At 48.3% G+C, this 22,464-nt stretch overlaps 12 protein-coding genes across 12 annotated transcripts; 8 read left to right on the top strand and 4 right to left on the bottom strand.

The window, feature by feature from the left end:
- Nucleotides 1-526: 526 nt before the first annotated feature.
- Nucleotides 527-4,220, top strand: N7525_002872 (heavy metal translocating P-type ATPase; the record flags this gene model as incomplete). The annotated part of the gene is made up of 2 exons (XM_002558486.2): nt 527-4,114; nt 4,176-4,220. 2 exons carry the CDS (start codon nt 527-529, stop codon nt 4,218-4,220), a joined length of 3,633 nt encoding a protein of 1,210 aa, XP_002558532.2.
- Nucleotides 4,221-4,626: 406 nt separating this feature from the next.
- Nucleotides 4,627-7,302, top strand: N7525_002871 (uncharacterized protein; the record flags this gene model as incomplete). The annotated part of the gene is made up of 5 exons (XM_061212506.1): nt 4,627-4,805; nt 4,858-5,065; nt 5,118-5,545; nt 5,606-5,964; nt 6,059-7,302. The coding sequence occupies 5 exons, from the start codon at nt 4,627-4,629 to the stop codon at nt 7,300-7,302; spliced, it is 2,418 nt and encodes an 805-aa protein (XP_061069527.1).
- Nucleotides 7,303-8,191: 889 nt separating this feature from the next.
- Nucleotides 8,192-9,231, bottom strand: N7525_002870 (uncharacterized protein; the record flags this gene model as incomplete). The annotated part of the gene is made up of 3 exons (XM_002558483.1): nt 8,192-8,320; nt 8,383-8,876; nt 8,961-9,231. The coding sequence occupies 3 exons, from the start codon at nt 9,229-9,231 to the stop codon at nt 8,192-8,194; spliced, it is 894 nt and encodes a 297-aa protein (XP_002558529.1).
- Nucleotides 9,232-10,508: 1,277 nt separating this feature from the next.
- On the top strand, nt 10,509-10,754 carry N7525_002869 (uncharacterized protein; the record flags this gene model as incomplete). The annotated part of the gene is made up of 1 exon (XM_061212505.1): nt 10,509-10,754. One exon carries the CDS (start codon nt 10,509-10,511, stop codon nt 10,752-10,754), a length of 246 nt encoding a protein of 81 aa, XP_061069526.1.
- A 1,012-nt stretch (nt 10,755-11,766) lies between these two features.
- Nucleotides 11,767-12,054, top strand: N7525_002868 (uncharacterized protein; the record flags this gene model as incomplete). Its single annotated transcript, XM_061212504.1, has 1 exon — nt 11,767-12,054. One exon carries the CDS (start codon nt 11,767-11,769, stop codon nt 12,052-12,054), a length of 288 nt encoding a protein of 95 aa, XP_061069525.1.
- Nucleotides 12,055-12,283: 229 nt separating this feature from the next.
- Nucleotides 12,284-13,048, bottom strand: N7525_002867 (uncharacterized protein; the record flags this gene model as incomplete). Its single annotated transcript, XM_061212503.1, has 2 exons — nt 12,284-12,770; nt 12,903-13,048. The coding sequence occupies 2 exons, from the start codon at nt 13,046-13,048 to the stop codon at nt 12,284-12,286; spliced, it is 633 nt and encodes a 210-aa protein (XP_061069524.1).
- Nucleotides 13,049-13,093: 45 nt separating this feature from the next.
- N7525_002866 (uncharacterized protein) lies at nt 13,094-14,229 on the top strand (the record flags this gene model as incomplete). The annotated part of the gene is made up of 2 exons (XM_061212502.1): nt 13,094-13,895; nt 13,964-14,229. The coding sequence occupies 2 exons, from the start codon at nt 13,094-13,096 to the stop codon at nt 14,227-14,229; spliced, it is 1,068 nt and encodes a 355-aa protein (XP_061069523.1).
- Nucleotides 14,230-14,944: 715 nt separating this feature from the next.
- N7525_002865 (uncharacterized protein) lies at nt 14,945-15,166 on the top strand (the record flags this gene model as incomplete). Its single annotated transcript, XM_061212501.1, has 1 exon — nt 14,945-15,166. One exon carries the CDS (start codon nt 14,945-14,947, stop codon nt 15,164-15,166), a length of 222 nt encoding a protein of 73 aa, XP_061069522.1.
- A 433-nt stretch (nt 15,167-15,599) lies between these two features.
- Nucleotides 15,600-15,969, top strand: N7525_002864 (uncharacterized protein; the record flags this gene model as incomplete). Its single annotated transcript, XM_002558480.1, has 2 exons — nt 15,600-15,632; nt 15,682-15,969. 2 exons carry the CDS (start codon nt 15,600-15,602, stop codon nt 15,967-15,969), a joined length of 321 nt encoding a protein of 106 aa, XP_002558526.1.
- Nucleotides 15,970-17,059: 1,090 nt separating this feature from the next.
- On the bottom strand, nt 17,060-17,634 carry N7525_002863 (uncharacterized protein; the record flags this gene model as incomplete). Its single annotated transcript, XM_061212500.1, has 2 exons — nt 17,060-17,563; nt 17,611-17,634. 2 exons carry the CDS (start codon nt 17,632-17,634, stop codon nt 17,060-17,062), a joined length of 528 nt encoding a protein of 175 aa, XP_061069521.1.
- Nucleotides 17,635-19,364: 1,730 nt separating this feature from the next.
- Nucleotides 19,365-19,979, bottom strand: N7525_002862 (uncharacterized protein; the record flags this gene model as incomplete). The annotated part of the gene is made up of 2 exons (XM_061212499.1): nt 19,365-19,904; nt 19,968-19,979. The coding sequence occupies 2 exons, from the start codon at nt 19,977-19,979 to the stop codon at nt 19,365-19,367; spliced, it is 552 nt and encodes a 183-aa protein (XP_061069520.1).
- Nucleotides 19,980-20,564: 585 nt separating this feature from the next.
- N7525_002861 (uncharacterized protein) lies at nt 20,565-21,003 on the top strand (the record flags this gene model as incomplete). Its single annotated transcript, XM_061212498.1, has 2 exons — nt 20,565-20,678; nt 20,788-21,003. The coding sequence occupies 2 exons, from the start codon at nt 20,565-20,567 to the stop codon at nt 21,001-21,003; spliced, it is 330 nt and encodes a 109-aa protein (XP_061069519.1).
- Between the last annotated feature and the right edge of the window lie 1,461 nt (nt 21,004-22,464).

Genomic DNA, 22,464 nt, shown 5'->3' with positions numbered 1-22,464 from the left:
AGGAGGTGATCCTAGCTTCGGTATCTTATAGTAGTCCGGAGAGCGATACCTGGTACCCTTGATACTAGATTTATTATAGGTTATTGCAACCGGTTTGGACGTAATTCTTTCCTTTACTGCTTTCTAGGAGTCTTGAGTTCTGAGGCTGAAGTAGGTCCTTGTCACCGGCAAGAGTTATAGGATTGCAGCAAAGTAGGTCGAAAACAGCGGGAGAGAACGGCAAGTCTTGCGTGGCCTTTTCATGCTGCCAGGTCAAATGATCGTAAATCTGTTGAAGGTGCCGTGCGAGGATTTGAGTTTGGCGCGCAAATGGCGCATCGCACTCCTTAACAGTGGTTACTTGGACGCAAAGTCTGGCTGTGCCAAGTAGTCAATTCTTGCGGCATTATCGCGTTTCCTGAATCTTCTTCTGACATACATAACTTGTAGATTTGAAATCAGCTTGGACAACGGATATATAAAAGCTAGGCCTTGCACAAAGGGCTGCCCTCAAATATACATTCGGCTCATACTTGCCTCTATAACCATGGCTTCTACTGAGCAGCGTTTGCTATCTGAATCAAGGTTTAGCACCATCTTGGTGAACAACCTCCATTGTCCCTCATGTGTTTCTACAGTGAATGATACCCTATTTTCTCTCAATCCACCCCCTTTCTCCGTGTCAGTATCCATAGTCCTGCACGAGATCAAGGTTGCGCATCCCATTGATCTGAGTACCTCACAAATCGTACATGCCCTAGAAGATGCCGCCTTCGATATTGACAGCGTTGTCGAATCTGGTGATTCCACAAACGGTGGTCCTGAGAGCGAGAGTCTTCGAACGTGGCGCTCAACCCGTCCATCAGTCGTCTGGCGCGCCTCTGACCCGGATCCTCATCATGAGTCAGAACAGCATATCCGGCAATGTGATGCATGTTCTGCACAACTAGCGACGCAATCATCCAGGACTGGTGACGATCCGCCAGTTATTCAAAAGAACCTCAGCCCCCTGGTCGTCGAGTCGGACAGCCCCAGAGATAATGACCTCGTATCTGTCGTCGACGACCATCTGACGGGAACCCGCACTCGCATCACATTATCAATTAGTGGAATGTCTTGCAGTTCATGCGTCGGGAAGATTACCAATGCTTTGAACGACCAACCATGGGTGCAGTCGGCCGACGTTAATCTACTGACTAGTAGCGCGGTGATCGTTCTCCTGGACCGGTCGCGTGTGAACGAAGTGCTAGAGACAATTACAGGCTCGGGCTATTCCGCCCAGCTGATTGATTGTGAAGATCTCCTGCCCGAGAGACAATCGAAACCATCAGCGTCGACCGACATATGGCGAGCCTCCTATGTTATCGGGGGCATGACCTGCAGCTCCTGCGTTGGGACAGTTACAGACACGCTCAACCGTTACGAATGGGTCACAAAAGTGGACGTGAATCTTGTGTCAGGGAGTGCGACGGTAGAACTGCAAGGGAAGGAGCATCTGGAAGAGGTCATCGCCATTATCAGCGAATTGGGTTACGCCGCTGCACTCGGCGAGGCCGAGAGGAGCGCCCCATCCGAACAACGAGCCTTGAACCGGTCCGTCACTATCCAGGTGGAGGGGATGCATTGCCCAAACTGCCCCCAGCGGATTCTAGATGCTCTGAGCGTGTTTTCTAATTGTCTCCAGGTGACGGACCCTCTTCGAAAAGGACGTCCACGGCTCACTATAGCGTATACCCCGGACAGCCCCAATTTCACCATTCGGCATATCTTACATGCGATCGCCCAGGCGGATAAGGCTTTCACAGTATCTATTTACCATCCCCCCAGTCTCGAGGAGCGCTCCCAAATGATGCAACGTCGACACATGTGGCGCATCGCCCGCCGCCTGCTATTGGCAGTGTTGACTGCTATCCCAGCGTTTATTATCGGGATCGTCTATATGTCTTTGGTACCTGGAGACAATTCAGGGGTCATGTACCTCGAGCAGCCTATATGGGCCGGTCGAGTCTCACGCATGGAATGGGCGCTGTTTATTATGGCGACCCCGGTGTACTTCTTCGCTGCGGATCTGTTTCACCGCCGGATGCTCAGTGAGCTTGTGGTACTGTGGTGGCCAGGCAGCAAGACCCCAATCCTCCGCCGATTCTACCGCTTTGGCAGCATGGATATGCTGATGTCTCTGGGTACTACTGTTGCGTACTTTTCCTCCATCGCTATTTTGGGTATCAATGCCACTCAGCCCGCCGACGGCCTCAGAGTCACCCATGTTGAGTCATTCTTCGATTCTGTTGTTTTTCTAACAATGTTCCTCATGATTGGTCGGTTGCTCGAGGCTTACAGCAAGGCTAAGGCCGGAGATGCCGTGAGCTTACTAGGCAAGTTGCGTCCGACGACGGCGGTCTTGGTTGCGTCAAAGGAGGCAGAGCCCTCTTCCCCATCTGTTACACCGCACACGGTCCCGATTGATCAGCTGGAGCTCAATGATGTGGTCAGTGTGGCCAATGGTGCCTCTCCGCCGTACGACGGTATTGTTGTTGAAGGAACATCACGGTTTGACGAGTCGAGTTTGACAGGCGAATCAAAGCCGGTCCCCAAGTCCATCGGGGATGAAGTCTTTTCTGGGACCACTAACCGAGCAAACCCCGTTCTTGTCCGCATCACCCATCTCTCCGGTGACTCGATGCTGGACCAGATCATCAGCGCTGTTCGCGAAGGACAGGTTCGGAGAGCACCAATCGAGCGCACGGCAGACTTGATCACGGGCTACTTTGTCCCCTTAATTACCCTCATCGCTGTCCTGGACTGGATTATTTGGCTGTCATTAGGTGTCTCTGGCCGCTTGCCGTTGTCCTGGCTGGAGGGTGGGGCCGGTGGATGGGAGTTCTGGTCATTGCAGTTCGCTATTTCTGTCTTCGTTGTTGCTTGTCCATGTGGGATTGGACTCGCTGGCCCGACCGCACTCTTTGTCGGCGGCGGACTTGCTGCTCAGTATGGAATCCTAGTTAAAGGAGGCGGCGAAGCTTTTCAAGAGGCTAGTCAGCTGGATTGCATTGTCTTTGACAAGACAGGCACGATTACCGAAGGGGTCCAGCCGTCCGTCACCGACCACAAAACAACCCACGAAGAAAATATTGATGAGGTCTGGGGCGCGGTATTAACGCTCGAGCAGAAAAGCAGTCACCCGATTGCTCAGGCGATGGTGTCCTTTGCTGGCTCCAGGAGACCCCCGGCCCTCACAGCCTCCGCTGTTGACGAGATCCCAGGGAAGGGTATGAAGGGATCCTTCCCTCTTGGTCACCGGCCATCGTCTATCCTTGACGTTATCGTGGGCAACGAGGCCTTAATGCTTGACCACGGGATCACCATCTTGTCTGCGAACGCCGCCATCCTCACAGCTTGGAAGCGCGAAGCTAAGTCGGTCGTTTTGGTCGGAACTAGAGTCCGAGAAGGGGCCGGAGATATCGAAAAGGTGCATTGGGTGCTTTCTATGATGCTGGCTGTGGCTGATCCTGTACGCCCAGAGGCCAAAGAGGTCCTGCATGCTCTTCGCAACAGAGGAATTTCCGTATGGATGATTTCGGGAGACAATCCAACGACGGCTCATGCGGTTGGTAAAATAGTCGGAATATCCCCGGAGAATATCATCGCCGGGATTTTGCCTGAGCAAAAGGCAGAGAAGATACGATATCTCCAGAAGACAGTGCCGAGACCCTCTAAGAGGAGATGGTTCAACTGGGGGAAAGGATCAAGGCGCACCCGACCACTTGTTGCTATGGTTGGCGATGGAATTAATGACTCCCCCGCGCTCACAGTGGCCGACGTTGGTATTGCTATAGGGTCTGGCTCCGAGATCGCAATCTCATCGGCAGAATTCGTCCTTATATCCTCCGGCCTGACATCGCTCTTGACTCTTATTGATCTCAGTCGCATTGTGTTCAACAGAGTCAAGTACAACTTCGGCTGGGCTCTGGTATACAATTGTATCGCTATCCCGGTGGCCGCTGGTGTCTTCTATCCCATCGTGAGCAATGGTAATCACATTCGGTTGGACCCCGTTTGGGCTAGTTTGGCGATGGCTTTGAGTAGTGTCAGCGTTGTTTGCAGCAGTCTGTTGATGAGGACTCGATTGCCATTGGTCGGTTTCAGGTCAGCTAAATAGAGTATCTTTGGTTAGGCAGAGTTAATTTTACATCTAGAATGTGAGGACCTGTGAAATCGACGCCGAAAATGACAGCTACTGAGGCCAGAAACGGCCGCATTTCCACCCATAACTCTCAAAGCGGTGAGCCACCGTTTTAGCCTCCCCGTGTGTTTCACACCACTATTCTGCACCCGCCAAGCGTTCTAGTCCCTTCCTGGGCTGATGTTGAATGAACGCTGAGCGCTCGACCTCAGCGAGCTTCAGTCCCCCTCAACTCACGACCAAATCGGCGCTGAAAATGGCCTCCTTCGCGGCCAGATCCAGCTGTCCTAGAGCCGGCCGGCCTGGTCCAGCGCTCTATAAAATGCTATCTTTTCCCTGCTTCTTCGTTCCTCCATTCCCATCTCCAACATCCCATCCTCCCCTGCATTAACAAATCTCGGCCCAATCCTGAAGCTAGCCATTCTCTTGACCCCTCTCTCCAATATTTCTATCTTACTGCCTCCATGGCACCTCCTCCTTGGCCCCCCGCTCAACCCGGCGAACACCAATTCTGGACCGATCCAATTCTCTGCGAGGAGACTCGTGCTAGACTGGAACATTTCCGCAGCCTTGGATGGCTCCCCCCAAACTTCAAGCCCAAGACCCTGGAAGGTCTTGCTGTTGTCGAACGATATTGGCGGAAGTAGGTATGCTATTGGATATCAATTCAATGGCAGAGAACTAACGTCCAATAGGTATTGCATCCAATTAAACGAGGACTACGTCGAGTACCTGCTCTTGGAGGATCAAGCCATCTATATGAACTTCTTCGATTGGATGTCCAAGACTTCGCGGAAGAAGCTCCTTCAGTCATATGATGAATATTGGCGACGCCTTTGTCAATACTTCGGTCTATTCGCGCGACGCCGTGTGAATGGTAATGTTCACGAACAGATGCGACGGGTACGCTAGGTTTCCTCGGACTCCACAGATAGAGGACTAATATGGAAAATAGTTCCTCGAACATGTACTCCCTGCTGAGCGCAAAGTATCTAGACGAACAAAGAACAAGAATACACTGGACGTGGATGTCTTCTGTGTCACCTACCGCCATCATTGGGTATATTCGAAGCATTTCCGCCACGGGAGTATGATCATTCAATTTGCCACGATCCAGCTCTGGTCCGCCATTACCGGAACTCGACCAGGCGTGCTTCTCCCGCAGAAAGCGTCTCTAGCAGGCATGCCGCTGGGCAAACGCAAAGGAGACAAGGCTTTCCAGAGCGACCTCCCTAAATATGTATCGACAGATGACCTTCCAGCATCAGTCTGCTACCGCGATATCGAGCTCTTTTATCTCAAGGACCCAGATAGTAAGCGCGATGTTCTGTGTGCCATCATCGAGTTCCGCAATCTCAAAGGTCGGCCAGAAGGCGCTGATGGGTAAGGGCATCTTCATCCAGCATTGCAAACACATCTAATCCTACTTTTTTCCCCTCATAGAACAAAATACTTCATGCACGGCGATTACCAACTAGCATACTGCCCAATCAACCAGATCGTCTCATTAGCCTTCCGCGATGGGGCTTTTCTCAATACGGCACTAACCCCAGAGCTCATCTGGCGCCTCCGGGTTCCAAAGCGCAGTCAATCTCTTCCCCTCCGATGGAAGCCGGAGAAGCTGGACACTCCCCTTCTTCGGCGTCTTGAGCGCACGACATATGGCTACGAACTTCATAAGTCTTTATCAATGACATACGATTCCAGTCGACAAGCACTCCAAGAGCTGGGCCGGGATGCAAGGTTCGAGGATGATATTGGCCATTATAACTACCGTAGGTGGACTGCAAATGAAGTTAACCGTACGTTCCCCGCGATTAGACTCGTTCTGGAGGAGACTCCATCTGCATCAGGACAGACTACTTCTCATATATAATATCTAACGGCTGATCACAGGGAACTTTACCAGCCAGGAGCGGCAGAGGGTTCTAGGCCAATCCGGTGACGCGGTTTTTGAAAAGCACTACCAATCACAGTTTATCAATCGTGATCTTCAGCATGTGGTCCTACTCCGACCGTCTCAGGAAGGTCTCCTCCGGGTTGCCGGAAGCATGCTCAGGAAGAGGGACCCTCGAGCTCCGTCCGATCTTACAGATGCGCAAAAACGCTCTATTCGCCAAAACCCTGAAGTCCTTGAGCTTAGACGGGAAAAGAGAGAGCTGATGGAGGAGATGCGATCCCTGGCTGGCACGATAGGAAAAGCCCGAGAGCAATTTCCTCACCTCTATCAAAGACATGAAGATGTCAAGAAGGAGCTCTCCCAGCTGAGGAAAACCCTGGCAAACAACACGCGACAGACAGCTCGAAAGGAATATTTCCACACCGCACCTGTGCTTGAAGTCGACAGGCAGATTAAGCAACTGCTCGGCCAGTCTGACGTTGACCAATCTGATGCCGGCAGCTCCGAGGACGAGGATTGGGAGCTCCCAGCCCCGGATTACGTGTTTCCCGAGCGGGTGCGACTCGTGGAGAATTTCTACGGGCCAGAAGCAGAGAACTTTGACGAGGAAAGGCTACTTGCACGGCGTATTCAGGTTACCAAGGACATGGTCGCCCTCTCGCAGCTTTGCGAGCCAAACCGGCGAGGCAACCGAATCAACTGGGATGTCGAGGACGATGAAATTGAGAAGTCGGAAGAACCCTTGCCTGCTGAAGAGGAATCATTGGAATGTCCTACGGATATTTGCATTATCTGTTGCGGTCAATCTCGACTTTCATCGTCTAATCCTCCTCCACACAAATTCCCCGCCAAGCGGCAAGATTCAGTCCGTCGTCATCTCATTGATTCTCATCTCGCCCATGCGCATGACGGAATTAGCTGCACGTGGCCAGCGTGCCATGGCATCGCTAAGTTCACTAAAGTCACTGAATTTTTAGCGCATGCTGTGACTGTGCATGCGTATGACATCAACATTAAGCTGCATCATCTCCCAATAAAACCATGCCTTACTTGCAGCGATACTTCATCCGTGGACAGTACAGTGGAATCTGTAGAATCTGGTGGTCGTTCGGGCACTGATACTCCCGCTTCTTCCGTGGGTCCCGAGATGGCGAACATCGACCCGCGCTTGTTGGAGCCCGACAAACCCCAAGTTACAGACCCTCTACTGCGTCGCTCAAAGAGATTGCGGCTTCGATGAGAGTGTGGAAGGATGCTAGTTTTGTTTTGAGGGCACATTTTTTGATACAGTATCTGCCCGGATAGCTAGTCTTATATACTTTCCAGAGGCACTCGATATGCCTTGGGCCTAACTCGTAAATATTGTATACAAGCTATCTACAGTATCACAAGATACTTAAGCCACTAAAGTATGATGGCCTTGTGCCATCAACATCCACAACAACGCTCAGCTAACACATCCCATTGCCAGTGGCTCAACACGAGTGGCTGAAAATGATGACCATATTTTCGCGTCGGTCTGGACCTCAACGCAGCAGCCTTGTATCCAGTTAATTCCCGAGGCTCCAGGTTCCAGTAAAATGGGCTCTTGTTGGTCGCGAGTCTGTTTGGCTGAGAATGGAATTGATCGCCGAAGAACTAGCGCCTTATGATGACTGTGTCGGACAAGTACTGCAGAGCACTTCAGCGAAATTTAAACTTTTTCGGTTTGGCGATAATAACCGGAGACGGCCAAGAAATGTTCAGTGCAGCTAGAAGGCTCACCCTACCCGCGCAAAGGTACGAGCGAAGGCCGACCGACGAGGTAATCATGATATGGACCCTGCCACGGAAGTAGGGTTTTCGTACTCGCAAATCAGGGCAATCATAAAGCAATCGCCTGACCGGAGATCGCACGGACTTCTTTGTCCAGGTTTGGGAGCCCGAGCGCTATCACTATGACAGCGAAACTATCGAGTCTCTTATCGAGCAAATTGCTGGCTGTTTTGCACTCGCCATGCCTCGTCCATCCGTCAACGTTTCTCCACCAAAACTTTAAAGGGCCAATTACTAGGTCTGTGAATACTCGATGACTATACAAATTAACCTGTATATGATCTAAGAAACAATATCCTACGCCCTCAAGGAAGTCAAGCAGCTAGGCTGGGCATCGGGATAACAGACAAACGTTTGAGGGCTCTAATAGCCTTTGCACCTAGTCTTGCCTTCGCTGCTCTGCCTCGCTCATCTAATCCATCCACATCTTTGCTAACTAGTGCCTTATAATCTGGTTAGCCATATTTCTTTGTATAAAACGCAATGATGTATATAATGGACTCACCACATCTTCATGCCAGCGCTGCAACATTGTGCTCAGATCATGAGGATCATTGAAGGCTTTAACAGTCGAGTCCAGGTACGTGTCAAATAGATTCCACTCTTCCGTGTCATCAGGTCCGTCACTCTCATATGGGGCAAGAGTAACAAGAAGATTGTGGTATTTATCATGAGGCAATCCGGTCGGCTTCATATGCTGCTTATACTTCGAGGAACCCGCCTTGCGCAGCAGGGCTAGGAAGTCTGCATAAACACGTTTCTCTTCTTCAGATTCATCACAGACCCCATCGCGTTTATCAATCCATTTCCCATGGGTCACTTTCCATTCGAGGACCAACCGTTCAACTCCGCCGGGTACCAGATAATTTCCGTCTAGCACACTACCCGCATTTATCCCTCGAAGTTTCCACGTTTGTCGCGTTAAGGGTTGGATTTGATCTAGGAAGTCTGCATGGGTGAAATCGGCGAGTTTCTCGAAGCAGTGGATGTGGTAGAGGCCTGCAAATAAATTTGTAATATGATAAACATCATATCTCATAGAGGAAGATAAATAAAACAGGCCCGAGGGGATTCGTGACTTACTGGCTGATGACTTGGACCAACCACCGTAAATCATTGCCGGGTTCATAGCGAGACGTAGTTCGCCAGGCATGATATTCTCATCGCAAGTGGGAAGTTTACACTTGGCTCCCCTTCTAGAGTCCGGTGCCATTTCGATGAAGAATAACGGCTGAATCTGCGGAGGGGAATCGGCCGGAGGATCACCGGGGTTTGGTCCAAGGCCAAGGTGTTGACGAAGGAGCTTTCTCTCTATTTCCAATGGATCTGGCTTCGCATTCGGTGGGAAGGACATGTTGATGCTCTTGATATCTTCTTCAAAAGCTCCTTTGGAAAGAATGGGATCTAACTACGATAGGTTGCGTGATAAGGGAAAAGGTAAGATTATAAAAACAGTAGTACAAGATAACTTATGGAGGGGAAAAGCGGATGAGAAAGAGAGGGTTGAAGCAGTGAGCGCTGAGCGACGTTGTAGCAGAGGATTAGCGCCTTCAGCGAGGCGACCGGCTTCAACTTACATCCCCATTGGTTATCATCTGAACCCCCCTCTAACTTCAGCGCATCGATTCCATCCGCCGACCTGAGACATCAAGGAAATTGGAAAGAAGGCTGCAACTAGCGTTCGTAGCAGGAGTCTCCTTTCTAGTCCAGTGCAGTAGGTATGTGCTCCGCCTGTACATATCCACAGAGCTTTCCTGGTCTCTCCTAAGCAGATCCCGAATACGTAAGGCGGAATGTCTTCAGTCGTACTAACCAAACTAATTCCTTCCTCAGCGTCCGGAAATAGAAAGCTAATAGTACAGCCAAAGGCAGTTAAATATGTTTGAGAACTTCACCTCGGGCAGAAGCTCCCACATTTTAATTTAGAGAACACAAGCAAATTTAAACAACAGTCAGGTCTGCGACAGGCAACTTCGAGGTCCGTGGACGAAATTCGTCGCCTGGGAATCATCCACGAAGACCTCAGGCCGGAGAATATTCAGTGGAGTGCTGGACAGCTCTTGCAAGAATTTTGTCAGTGTCGCCCAAACATTGTGAATCACTGTTAATCATGGCGTTCACTAAAACAGGCTCTTATCGAGTCTGTTTGGCTGAGAATTGATCGCCGCGAGTGCTTGAAGGACTAGCGCCTTCAGCGCGACCCTGGCTACGTCTGATTGGTTTACAGTGGATCCCCCGCTTCACCTCAGCGCTTCGGCCTCTCCCGCTGCCAAGGAACTGATGTTCCTTGAGACACCTTGTCCTGGAAATGGCATGATCTAGGACAGTGTTCCTGGTATCAACGGATTCCTGGGATAAAAGGTACCAGGTATTACGACTGGATCCAAAGCGGGTTTTATTGTCGAAGCAATCGGGGATGATGTTGAGTGCTTGTCGGAACAATATGGTTCATGTAAGGTGGAGTCTCATGTTGGAATGTTGATGTAGTTCAAAGAGGAGAACAGGTAAGCTAATCCCGTAAAACTAGCAATCATCTTGAAGCATTACATAGCCTCAAAGCTATTTAGGGGCACAATAGTGCTCCTCAAGATCGAGGTCGAGGGAGTTCGCCCAAATATAGCATATTCCACCATGCCTCGGAAATACTCTTGGGTGAAGAAGCGTCGCTCTGAAACCGCAAAAGCGGCATCACAGCAGAAAAATAGACGGAAGAATACTATCTATAAGAGAGCGGCGGAATATAGCCTGGAATGCAAGGCTGATACCCTGGTGGCTATCCAGATCAGAAAGACTGGCGAAATCTATGTCTTTGATTCCACTGGAGGAAGATGGCTTGGGACACTATCGAGATTAGTATTTTGCACCGAGGTTTGGTAGTTCACTAGATAACCTCGCTGACGTACTGTAACAGGATGGATGTTACCCTCGTCCAATCCCGGTGACTATGGAGGATATCATCCCTGGGATCTAAAGCGAGGATGAGAGAATGCTGATGGCGACAAGCAGGAAGAAGGCCGAATCATTTTGAATAAATCTTGCCCAACGATGCTCTATTATGTTCTTACGTGATCCGCTTGCTCTTAAACATGTAAAGGAAAACGAGCTCTATCTATGCTTAGATTAAAATAACTCGTCTGGCCTTGCAATAATTGCGCAATCATTTGGTTTCGCGTGGTCTGGATCTTGAGATAATCGCAACTTCCTATCTTCCCACCTTATAATATTTTGGTCGCTGAGAACATGGAATGTCCAAAATGTGATCTGAGAGGTGCTTATTGCGGGGACTCCGTTCTCTCACTATAACAGAAATCTGTACCTCCTTTGGAACAGAATGACAGGTCTGCCTCTGTTAGTATCCGCGTGTTGCAGAATTCATGGGCTAATGTTAGGTGCGGCGTATTATCCTTGCATGTTGGACAAATGAATAGGTTATCTTTAGCACACCCAGCTCGTTAAAATAGGTTCACATAGAGGGCACAAATCGCGCAGAAGGACGGCTTGCTGATTGGTCGGAAGAGGAAGGCGCCTTGGTTACAGGAAACTCTATTTTACCAGGCGGCATAATACATCACATGCTTTACCGAATCAGGATGTATTTAGGACGCAAAAACAGCTCAGGATCAAATATTAAAGCCATTGATATCTAACAGACGGCATAATACCATATATTCTCCGCAGATAATCTTATTACAATTCAGAGTAATGGATGACCATATCACACAACGTCTATCGATCATTATCAAAAATAATCTACACCAAAGCGGTGCTATCGCGGTTAGAAACACTTTAGTAACACGGTATTTGAAGAATCCTCCTATCTTGGAACTGAAGTTGTATTGACCTTCGTGACAGTGGTGCACCGTACAACAGATGCCGGAAGCCAACCCTGATGGCGCCTGAAGATGTGAATAAGTTAGTGATATGTCATGGCGAGGAAGGGACGGCATCATTCTGTGGAAGTGCAGTCTACGGCTTGGGAGTCGAGGGCAGCTTGGATTTATACCATGGAGACGCTCGAATAGCATCACTGCACTGGAATGGTCCCTGGGCCCGGACTGGAAATCAGTTTGAGGCGACAAACGTTAACAGTGCAAAGTATCTAGTCAATATTTCTGGTATCCCTAGCCACGGGATTCTAGGAGACGTCTCCGTTATTGTAACAGAGGTTGCTTGTTAGATCGTGATAGTAAATGACAAGAATCAACACTCTGCAATAATAAAGAATAACAGCACCTTATTTTCTACAATCTACGGCCTGAAACTTGTTGCCTTAGCATGGATGAACTACCTTTCAAAAAAGTTGCTCGCCGGGCTGTACAATATTCCTGTATTTTGTCTAAACCCGCAGGCGGCTGTGGCGCTTTTGAATTGACGCTGCTCGGATATTTCAGATGATGATATTCTTATTAGACTTGTTCTAGGCTAGTCCTACAGTAGCAACAGACAAGGCTCAGTTCATTAACACGAGAGACTTCGCTCAAATCATTGACAGGGTGGTCAGCCTTTCCAAGGACACAAAAGAAATCATGTACGCAATATTGAGCAACATGTGGGCGAGATTGCCCACTTTGGTTCCCTTGGGGATTTGTTCGGGGTGCAGACCGTTGGGTTGGAGGGGTCGATGTGACTTGGCTGAATCCCCGCTTCCGTCCAGCAGATGCGGCGGTGTCTACTTCAGAATCAGAAGAATCCTCTCGGACATGCTGGTCGGATGATGGCGCGCAGCCAGAGGCCGCTCGTGCGGGCACTCGACGACCTTTGGTGACAGGAGACCCCGCAGGAGACGATGAAGGTAGGTACTCGGACGTAGTTTGCTCAGGACTAGTGTATTCGGAGCTAGCATAGTCCACGTTCGGGTTCTGTGGTAATGCCGCCGCTGGACGTGGCTTGCATCTAGGACTCAAGCACAGCTCCTAGCCTATCATACCTCACGTTTCTAGGAGCGCGCTTACTAATTCTAACTAGTTTGGTCTCAGCACAGGCAGCAATTTCAGGACATAAATCAAGCGATACGCCGAGAACCACGTTTCATCCTCCGTGTCCATCGTGTCCATCGTGTCCATCGTGTCCATCGTGTCCACAGTGTCCACAGTGTCCATCGTGTCCATCGTGTCCATCGTGTCCATCGTGTCCATCGTGTCCATCGTGTCCATCGTGTCCATCGTGTCCATCGTGTCCATCGTGTCCACAGTGTCCACAAACTCATCGCGGCAAATATGAACAAATTCGCTCCAATATACCAAAAACACAAAGATATTGGTGCAGAACAAACCATTCCCGAAGCTGACATCTCACTATTTGAAGAACGTTTGGTCATAGTTTGCACAGTCGACGAGACACAAAACCACAGGCGTGTGAGAATACCAAACCGTGTGAAACTCATCCGATCTCGAGAGCGGAAGGCTCAAAGGCTTTATCTGAAAATTCTCGAGAAGTTCCCTGGCATTTTTCTCGCTTTCATCCTCTCAGTCTCCCCGAGAGCCTCTATAGATTTTGACCTTTCGGCCTTTTGTGAGCAACACATTGAACAACCTATTGTTCTCTGCGACAATGCTGAATCGCTTCTTTGGCGAAGTGCCATCAGACACGGTATTGAGAAGTCTAAAGCTTTCGGAAAGTTGATGAGTCTACTTTTCACCTTGCCTCGCCCAGCGACAGAAGCCGAAGGGGAAGAAAGTTGTTCGTTATCTCTGAGCCGTCTTTCTGTGATCCGGATCGCTTTTGGTGATATAATATGTGAGGCTGTTGAATGTTCTCCCACTCATCTTCCAATGAATGCGGACAGCGATTATGCAGAAATAACACAGTGTGTCAGGACGACAGTATTCTATAGCCACCAGGACACCATCATCCATATTGAGGTGGGCTGCGCGGTCAAGCTCGCTGACATGCTCTTCCCTTCCGCAAGCGGAAGAATCAATTCTGCTCTCTCCCAGTCCAATGCCAGCATTCAGGCGCGGAACCCAGAGGCTGCCTTGCCCCCAGGGACGCAATCAGAGTCACTGGTTCAAGATTACGGTACGAAAGAGTAGCGTTCCATGACAATGCAGTTCCATGACAATGCAGTGTATTAATTAGCTCTACAGATTTCGCATACTTCACGTTGCGTGGTGCGTCTGTTGCTGGTATAAGATCGGTGTTCAGTGCCTCCATCTGTGAAGCTATAGAGGAGAGTGAATTGAGAAGATGGGAAAAGCACCATCTGCTTACTGAAGTTACAGACTGTATCACGATGCAGCTATGGAGAGCAGAATCACAACGTGGTCTCATTAAATTGCGAGTTGGACACTATACAGGAGTCAATTTGGCAAACAACCTTTATGCAGAACCCCGTTCATGCATCGCTTCTTGAATCGGGCCATCAATCTATTCACGTGCACCTTGCTTTTCCATTTTCTATCCAAGCTCCAACGTTCTCTGGAAGAACAATTGTGCCACTCCCCTTTGTCTCGCAAATTTTCTCCCCTCCTTGTTTCTGAAATCTTATATAATCGCATTCCAAGCAATATAAATTTCTTGGGAAAGGTTGCGGCTCGAATTCGATAATTGGAAGGGCTCTGGAATTTGTGAGGTGGTCTACTTCTTCCTTGGGAAGCTTCTTCCACTCGGTCTGAGATAGGCGCTCGCTCTAAGGTAGGTCAGACCATACCTTCTAGCAGACGTATTGTGTAGCGACTCACCAAAGACTTTTCTGTAACTGAATCTGCCATCTTCAGCGAATGTTTGAGGTTTTGCTTGCGCTGCACGTCTTGATCTCTTCGATCGAGATGGGAGTATCTCTCACCGCAAGATTTTGAGGTGGGCGTGAACGCAGGAAAACTATGCCACAGATATTTGCACAGATTGAATAGGCTTTGGGGAAAATAAAGATAAGACTGGGCACGAAGAATGGACCTTGGGAATCAACCGCGGGTTAGGCATCGGCTGAAAATTGCCCAACTCTGCCCCTCATTCTCCTTGCACAATGGTGGGGCCTCCTTGTGACTCCGGAAATCGCCACCTACACGTGACTCGCAATCCTCCAGCAATGCGTACTGACATTAGCCGAGATCTATTCGATCGAGGATATGTCTCATAGCGGAGATAGAGTTTCATCCAAGGTGTCCAAGGTGTCCAAGGTGTCCAAGGTGTCCAAGGTGTCCAAGGTGTCCATCGTGTCCATCGTGTCCATCGTGTCCATCGTGTCCAAGGTGTCCATCGTGTCCGAGGATCGCCATGATGGAGACTTAGTCTCTGGGATCTGGACTCTTGAGAACGTCTCTAAAGTCTGTATCAAGATCCCGCTTTGACCTCCGCCAAAAGCAAATCCATCTGATCGGCCTCACGCAGGAAACAACAAGAGCCCCCGAAGCTAGAGAACTCTTGCCAATGATGACGGTCATGGTAATATACAAGACATTGGTACGATTTGGGCATATATAATCGTGCATATCTATACGTCTCGGCGTCGCATATGCTCCAATTCAATGTTGTGCTGTTTCCCTACATAGTTCTATATCTTTTTCATCCTAATACCTAGATTCTTGTGCGAAATATGGATATATCGAATACCCTCTGGTCTCGTTTTATCGAACTCCTTGGATGCTGCAGGGCGAGGAAGCAGTCACATGAAGGCCTTCAAGGTTTGGATGCTTCTTTGATAAGTTGGACTGCAAAATAATAACCATTGATCCAGAAGTGGTGTATCAGTGTTCGGCACCGCATCGTGGACCTTCGGTCAAAATGATTTCTGCAGAAGAACTTGACGAGCTTGCAGTGAGTGTCCCGGCAGTGTTGCATTCAGGCTCTAACGGATAATAAATAGAAACAACAGTCTAGTTCGAACTTCAATGTCGGTAATCTGCGCATACGCATACTTGGACAACTGGTAGATAGCAGAAGTACCAATGTTTACCATATGCAGCGCGAAATCAGGAAAACGGAGGAGATCCCGGGCACAAAGGATATTATGCAGGAGTTGTGGTTTGAGCACTACTGGGCCTCGCAGACAGAGCTGATTAAATCTTCGATTGGACGTGATCTCCTGCAAGACGATGCCTCCAAAGGAGTTAGCGAGCCCTTGCCTGAAGATCACGCTTTCGATTATTCCTGATTCGCCCAGCTTCTCCATACCCTAGATAGTGCCATCATGCAGTTAATCTGAATTATATGGCCGATGAATCAGAGCGGCTGTAAACTAGAACCTATGTTGGAAGGATAATTAAGCCAAGGCCACAGTCGGTCGAGGCTGTAGGCTTTGGTATTATAATTTTGATTAAATTCTACTTGCATTCCCACCGCTAGTTCTATCCAGCAATTGCATCTGGTAGACTTGGATCTGTGGAGATGCGTTGGCGAGCCGGCCTTCACCTATAAAGTCTGAGCCTTCGTCGAACTGACAGCCTTCTGTTTCCTGTTCGGAACAAACTATTTCATTTACTAGCTTCTATTCACTTTACTTCAAGATGTCTGACATGGAAAGGCGGCTCGCAATCTTGATGCAAGCTCTGGTAAAAACGGGCTTGGACTATATTTGTCCGGGATGTTTTAAGCTCTTTTCAGATCCAAATGCTTGCTACAGTCATTGTCGAAAGGAAGGGGATGAAGGGGATGATATCCACAAAGGTCTTGGTCTGATCACGAAGAAAGATTTTCCAGAATTCCTTCGATGCTACCGGGTTGCTATTGGCTTCCAGGTAAATGAAAGAGCTCTTCCCTTGGGAGAGGGCCCAGGACGCCGCTCATACCACGAATGTTTCTCTGTTGAGTTTGTACTTAACAATTGTGGTCAGTCTTTTCACCCAAACGCAAGCCCTATGTGTCGAACTGACGATAAAACAGTCGCAAAAAGAGAAATAATCGACGCAATGCGGTTGGCCGTGATTAAGATCTAAATCAACATCCTATTGGGTTAGATAAAGTCATGGTAGTGCGTTGCAGAGGAAACTCGTCGACCGACGGCAAACTAACATCGCAATTTAGATACCGACAGAAAGCTTTCAATTTGACCCCCTCATCCAACGGCAGTCTTTGACAGCTGGGGGGCAGGAGAAGAGCAAAGGAAACGGGCGTGGCGAAAAACCAGTTGGAAGCGTGGTATAAGATTCAGTGATTTGAAGTTGGATTGGACAGTTGTATATATACCCGTCTTTATTATTTCCCATTGACTAGTATGATGCGGATAGGCCAAGAGATGGTCAAAACTAGGTATACAAGACCCCGTCGCCTATGATCACGTGTCGTTCTAGTAGCCGTAATAGTCCCCTCAATCTTTCCTTGAAGTTTGCCAACGTGTCCGGTTCGCACATTTTCGTGTAGCTGAGGTGGATGGATCGGCACACTGTGTCAAATTGCTCGTCAAAGTTGGCGAAGAATTGAAGGAGCCCCTGGGGTAGAGGCACCATTTTCGAGCTAAAATGCCAGGCGAGAAGAGAAAGCATAGCCAAATCACAATCAGCGAGTTCACCTGCCATACGGTGGGCATAGTTCCTCAGCCGTCTGTTCTTGGCCAAGGCTCTGCGTTTTCCCCAGGGCAAGTAGCGATACTTTCTGAGTGCCTGGCAGGAGGATATCAAGAATGTGGTCCTGTCATTGAGCTTGTGCTGTCGTTTGATTGCGCGCTTGAGGTATTTCGAGCCCAGAAACCACGCTTGTTGAACAATTAAAGTCGTTTCGGCGGCTCGGAAACTGGTTCTTGGGAAAGGAAACTTCATAGTTTAGCATATCACTGTATATAATCCAGTGATTGTCTTACATAGAAGTCTTCAACTAGCGACATGATAGCAGGTGCCTGGGATTCTGTTGGAATACTGGAGCATGGTTCCGGTGTAAGATGGGCTGGTCCAGTATTTGTGTTATGCCCGAGATGCTCCCGGGTCCCTTGATCCAGATTCCGGACGAATAAGGAGAGGTTATTTCCTGGATGCGACATTGGTCTTCTAATAGTAGTATCGCCATACCACAGACGCTAACAGGAGGCTTTCCCGGCCTATTAAAAGCAAGTATTTTGGCCCACTCCCAAATACAAAGCCTTTCTAAAAGTTGAAATTTCCGTTTTACTGAAAAATAATGTAAACTTAGCGCCATTGGGCAGCCGGAATACTTCTAGCCCTTCATACCATGTGTTATCTGCGTCCGCCTGGAGCGGATCGATGCTAGTTCAGGGCCACTGTGGAGATCAATTATATGCAGCTTTCATTGGATAACTGACTGAGTGCCCGAGAACTCTCAATGGCTGCATGCCGATCTCGGTTATAGGGATAATTTTCTCCATTGCATTTTTATTTGCGCCATTTCGAATTACCAAGAAATGACCCTTCTTACTTGGTCCCTGCACATGGGGGTTCTCGGAGTGCCCGAGTGCATTGCTTAGAAAGGATGTTTTATTTGTGCCAGGGCGTTCCCCAAACTCCAGCTCTTCAACTCCCTCGTACAGTACCGTCCATTGCATACATTGCATCCCTTTCAGTCACCCGCAATGGACTTTCGACCAATCTTCCAACAATTTTCTCATAGTGAGTAAACTTATCATCCTGTCAACTTCGATACTGATAGGCCTGAAGCCATAGTCTTGAATGACCCAAGAGGGTATTCTATGACACCTTGCCTCAGTATTCTGGCAGCATGTAGAGAGAGATATGGTCAGCTTGAAAGCGGCGCACTCTCCCCTGCCTACATTTACCTGGTCATGATCGAAAATTCGACCTACTATACAATGAACGGAGAATTGGGTCAGCTTCTTCGGCGATTATTGTATGATCATCTTCAAGAAGAGTGGCTCAAAGAAACTGATATGGGCCGTTTCATTCATGTTACTCTAGCGGTCAAAAGAGAAGTGCTTATTCGGTGTGATATATTTTATGACATGCGTGGCTATACCTCAGTAGCCGGGAATGTGGAGGGGACTGTCCTCGCCGAAAGAGCCATTCTGGAGACGTTTCAGCCTATCTTCGACTCTGATCTGGCTATCGGAGCGTGGGTGATTGAGTTCTCTTTTTCCGACTTCCGGCCGAGGGTCTCTCGGATAGGTTCACTTGAGGATTTGTGTTCGATATTTCGCCCTCTATGTTAAATTTTGTCCTCGATTGACAGGACATTTAATAATTGATATATATGGATTTGAGCGTGCTCACAGCATAGGTGCGAGCTTCTGTATAGAGGCATGATCTTTTTATTAGCTGCATGCCTGAAGTTCTGAAGACAGCTAAGATAGCACACCTACACTACCCATGTGTACTTGCTTTCTCCAGTTGTTAGTGTCAGTATACGAGTTAACTTTCTAATGACTTTATAATCAGAGTTAGGTATGAAGCAAGCCTTGGTTATGTATTAGCAGTGATCCTAATGCATGTGTTTGTTCGGATCGGGCAAGGTCAAGCAATGGAGAAGGAGAATGGAGAATGACATTATTGAGGTAACAGGGTGAGATTTGCTATGGTGGCTAACGTAGAGCAGCATTAGGTGTATATTCATACTGGTAAGAACGAAAAGAAATACTACATTGAGCAGCTATTGACAGATTGCTGCAACGATGATAACATAATCCGACGATTTAAATATACAAGACCATTTCCCCTCAAACACATAATGTTCCACAAGCCCTAGTAGCCTGATAAACCTTCTCTTGAAGCTCTTTACAGACCCCGGTTCGGCCATTGTCGTGTATCGGCGATGGATATCAGTGCAAACATCTTCGAAGATTTTCGAAGGCTCGTCGAAGAATAGAAGAAGCTGACGGGGAAGAGGCACACTAAAATCTGCGTTGAAATGCCAGGTGAGAAGTGCGAATATTTTCAGAGAGTCGTCGGTGAGGTCTTCCACCATGGCTTGCACAAGCCGATTCAAAATGCTGTTCTGGGCTAAACGTCTCCGTCCCTTCCTGTATCCATTCTTCCTGAGATGCTGGCAGGCTACCACTAGCGATGCAATCTCAGGATCGAGATCGTGTTGCCATCCAATTGCATTTGCCAGGTCCGGGGTACCCAGCGACCAGATTTGCAACGCTTTTAATGATGTTTGGGCTGATATCTTGAGGTCGGCTTCGGAAATCTGTATAATCAATCTTAATAATCAATCTTTGTACGGGAAGAGAACGAAGGCATTTGCCCTTACCATAGTTTCCATGATGAAGGCAGACGGTGGAGGACTGGGCAGGTGTATGCACAATCGAAGGGACAAACCACTTGCATGGGGATCTCCCATGTATATTAGGGTTTTGGAGTGGGTGTGATATACCTCGGCGCACGGACGCGAATATTACAATACCTTTCAATTAAATGGTAATTTTCATTTTTTGACTGCGCTTGTAATGAGACGGACGTGCCCTACTTAGTATTAGTAGTTCATGAATGCTCCATACTCGACGTAGCGAAGTGTCCTAGCAGCCAATCCCACCTATTCCTTGTGTAAACATCCTTGTAATAACGCCCCTTGCCTTCTTTGCGAATTTTTACCAGCTACTCTCATGGGATTTACAAATTAATAAGTGACCCAGAACGAGCTAGCCCTCAGTAGGCAAGCATCACAAGTTTCCCCGCCCAACACCGCGGAGCATGAAAGGCTCTCATAAGCAAGGGAGCGGGGGTCCCCTTTACATCGTATATAACCCCCACCGCCGCTTGATCTTCGGCCAGATAAGACCGACTCTCTTTATTCCTAGTTGCCCCCGAATCATCCCAACTTCAATTCTTTGGACCATGGCGATTAACAATGGTCACTGGCTTCCCTGCCTGGATTCACAACCTTCCAACTCCCTTGCCCCTGGACCAAGTCCCCCGTCATATCCGCTTAGTAGGAGTATCATTAAACATCCCTTCGGGACAGGTATGTCCAGCACTGTCTGGGTCCAAGTTCCTCAAACCCAAGTTACAAGGATATAAATGATGCTAATTTGCAATAAGAAAGGGGTATGGCTGATCAATCTTATGTTCAGGCCAACTGCTTTGAACCACAGCCAGCCTCGCCCCAGGCGGAAGCACATGTCGGTTTTCATTCTCATGGCAAAGCAATAATTTCCCAGAACATAGACGAATACGCCCTCATCAACCATACCATTGGGTTCCATGGCCAGGAAGCATTTAGAGATATGCAGAAGTCATACAAGAGGGTGGCCATGCCAAGCCAAGCTGTGCACCAGAGCTTGAAGTGAGGAAATATTATTATTTTCCGTGATGAATATTTATGCTGATATATGAGTTTGTGTAGGACACAAAAGCATAATGGTCCCAATAGTTGTGTGCCCCTTCAATTCAGCAGCCTCCCCGCGAACGACAATACGGCGCGAGGGCTTTTATCAACTAAGAGCCCGCTGCCTTCTACTCATTGCAAAAGAATCTTTCCCGTTGAGTCTGACTTCTCATTGATTGACCAATTTGTGGCTAGAAACAATCCAGCCCTGGAAAACATACTTTCAAATCTCAAGCGTTGCGATGCAGCTCTCCTGGAGAGCTTCTATCGATCTGCCTTCGAAGGGTTGGACCCGGACACATGTGAAGCTATTTTGCATCTATGGATGAGAGCTTTGAGCCCAAAGGCCTTGGTTGGGATCCAAAACACATATTCGAGGGAACTGACGTATCCTGGTTTGTGCTTCTAAGAACCCATTACCCTTACCCGGACTGACCATTGAAGATACACGAGAGGTTCTCTGTCATATATTGCGCGGATGCCCTGGAGAGGAAATCCCTTTTAAACGGCTTCTGGAGACACTACGCTTGGTTAGTATCGAAGGCAAGAAAAGAGTGGAGGTTGAAACGCGTTTACTCCTGCGTGAGATTGAAGTTTGGAGAGAGTTATACCAGTAACCATCTTACGGCGCTCGCTTGATAGTTACGTTTTACTGAGAGCTCCTGTATATTTGTATCTCACCATGTATAGCTGAATGGGTGCTACCTATCAGTGACGGTTTTGACAAAATGAATCGTGGCCGTATACATTAAGATTATATTCAGAAATATGTAGTTTCAAATGTTGACGAGGATATTAGCGCAATTCCACCATTCTGTTATATGCCTGGGGATCTTATAAAGTAGACCAAAGCAAGACAAAAACAGCTACGTGTATGTTTGTTATCCATTAACCATACTCTCTCCTTCCACAGAAATCTCGCAAGAACGTAGCTTCACCCTTATCACCATTGACCAAAAATGGTCGACGGCTTCCGTAATCACGGTAGACCACGGTTTCGCTCGTAGGACCTGCACTTCCGACGAGAAACATGCTTGTACCGCTAAATGTGCAGTTTTTGAAGGTATACGTCGTCTGGGGCTTGCGATCGACAGCCTTTCTCTTTTCGCGACAGCCGATGATGTCTGGTGCAAGTCAATATCCAAGCCACATATATAGAATGCGCGTCATGGGTACCTAGGTGTCTCAATTCGTCGGAACCGGAAAGCAGATGGGGTTTCGTGCTGTGCGAGGTGCAGGTCACGCGTAATGAATTAGCCACAGGTTATTTGGAGATGGAAAGGCTCTCGCTGGGACCTTATGTACCTGGCTCGCAAAATTCCTCTTGATGTCGAAATTGGCATAGGGTTGACCTGGAATGGGCCTTGTATATTGATTAGCAAAAAAGTGCAACAGGAGTCTTTAGGAAACAGTTCTAAGTACG

This window comes from Penicillium rubens, assembly GCF_028828025.1.
Source record: "Penicillium rubens strain IBT 27055 chromosome Unknown utg000002l_segment0_segment0, whole genome shotgun sequence".
NCBI classification, from domain to species: domain Eukaryota; kingdom Fungi; phylum Ascomycota; class Eurotiomycetes; order Eurotiales; family Aspergillaceae; genus Penicillium; species Penicillium rubens.
The sequence above is the reverse complement of the archived record's forward strand: the minus strand, read 5'-3'. Positions and strand labels throughout refer to the sequence as shown.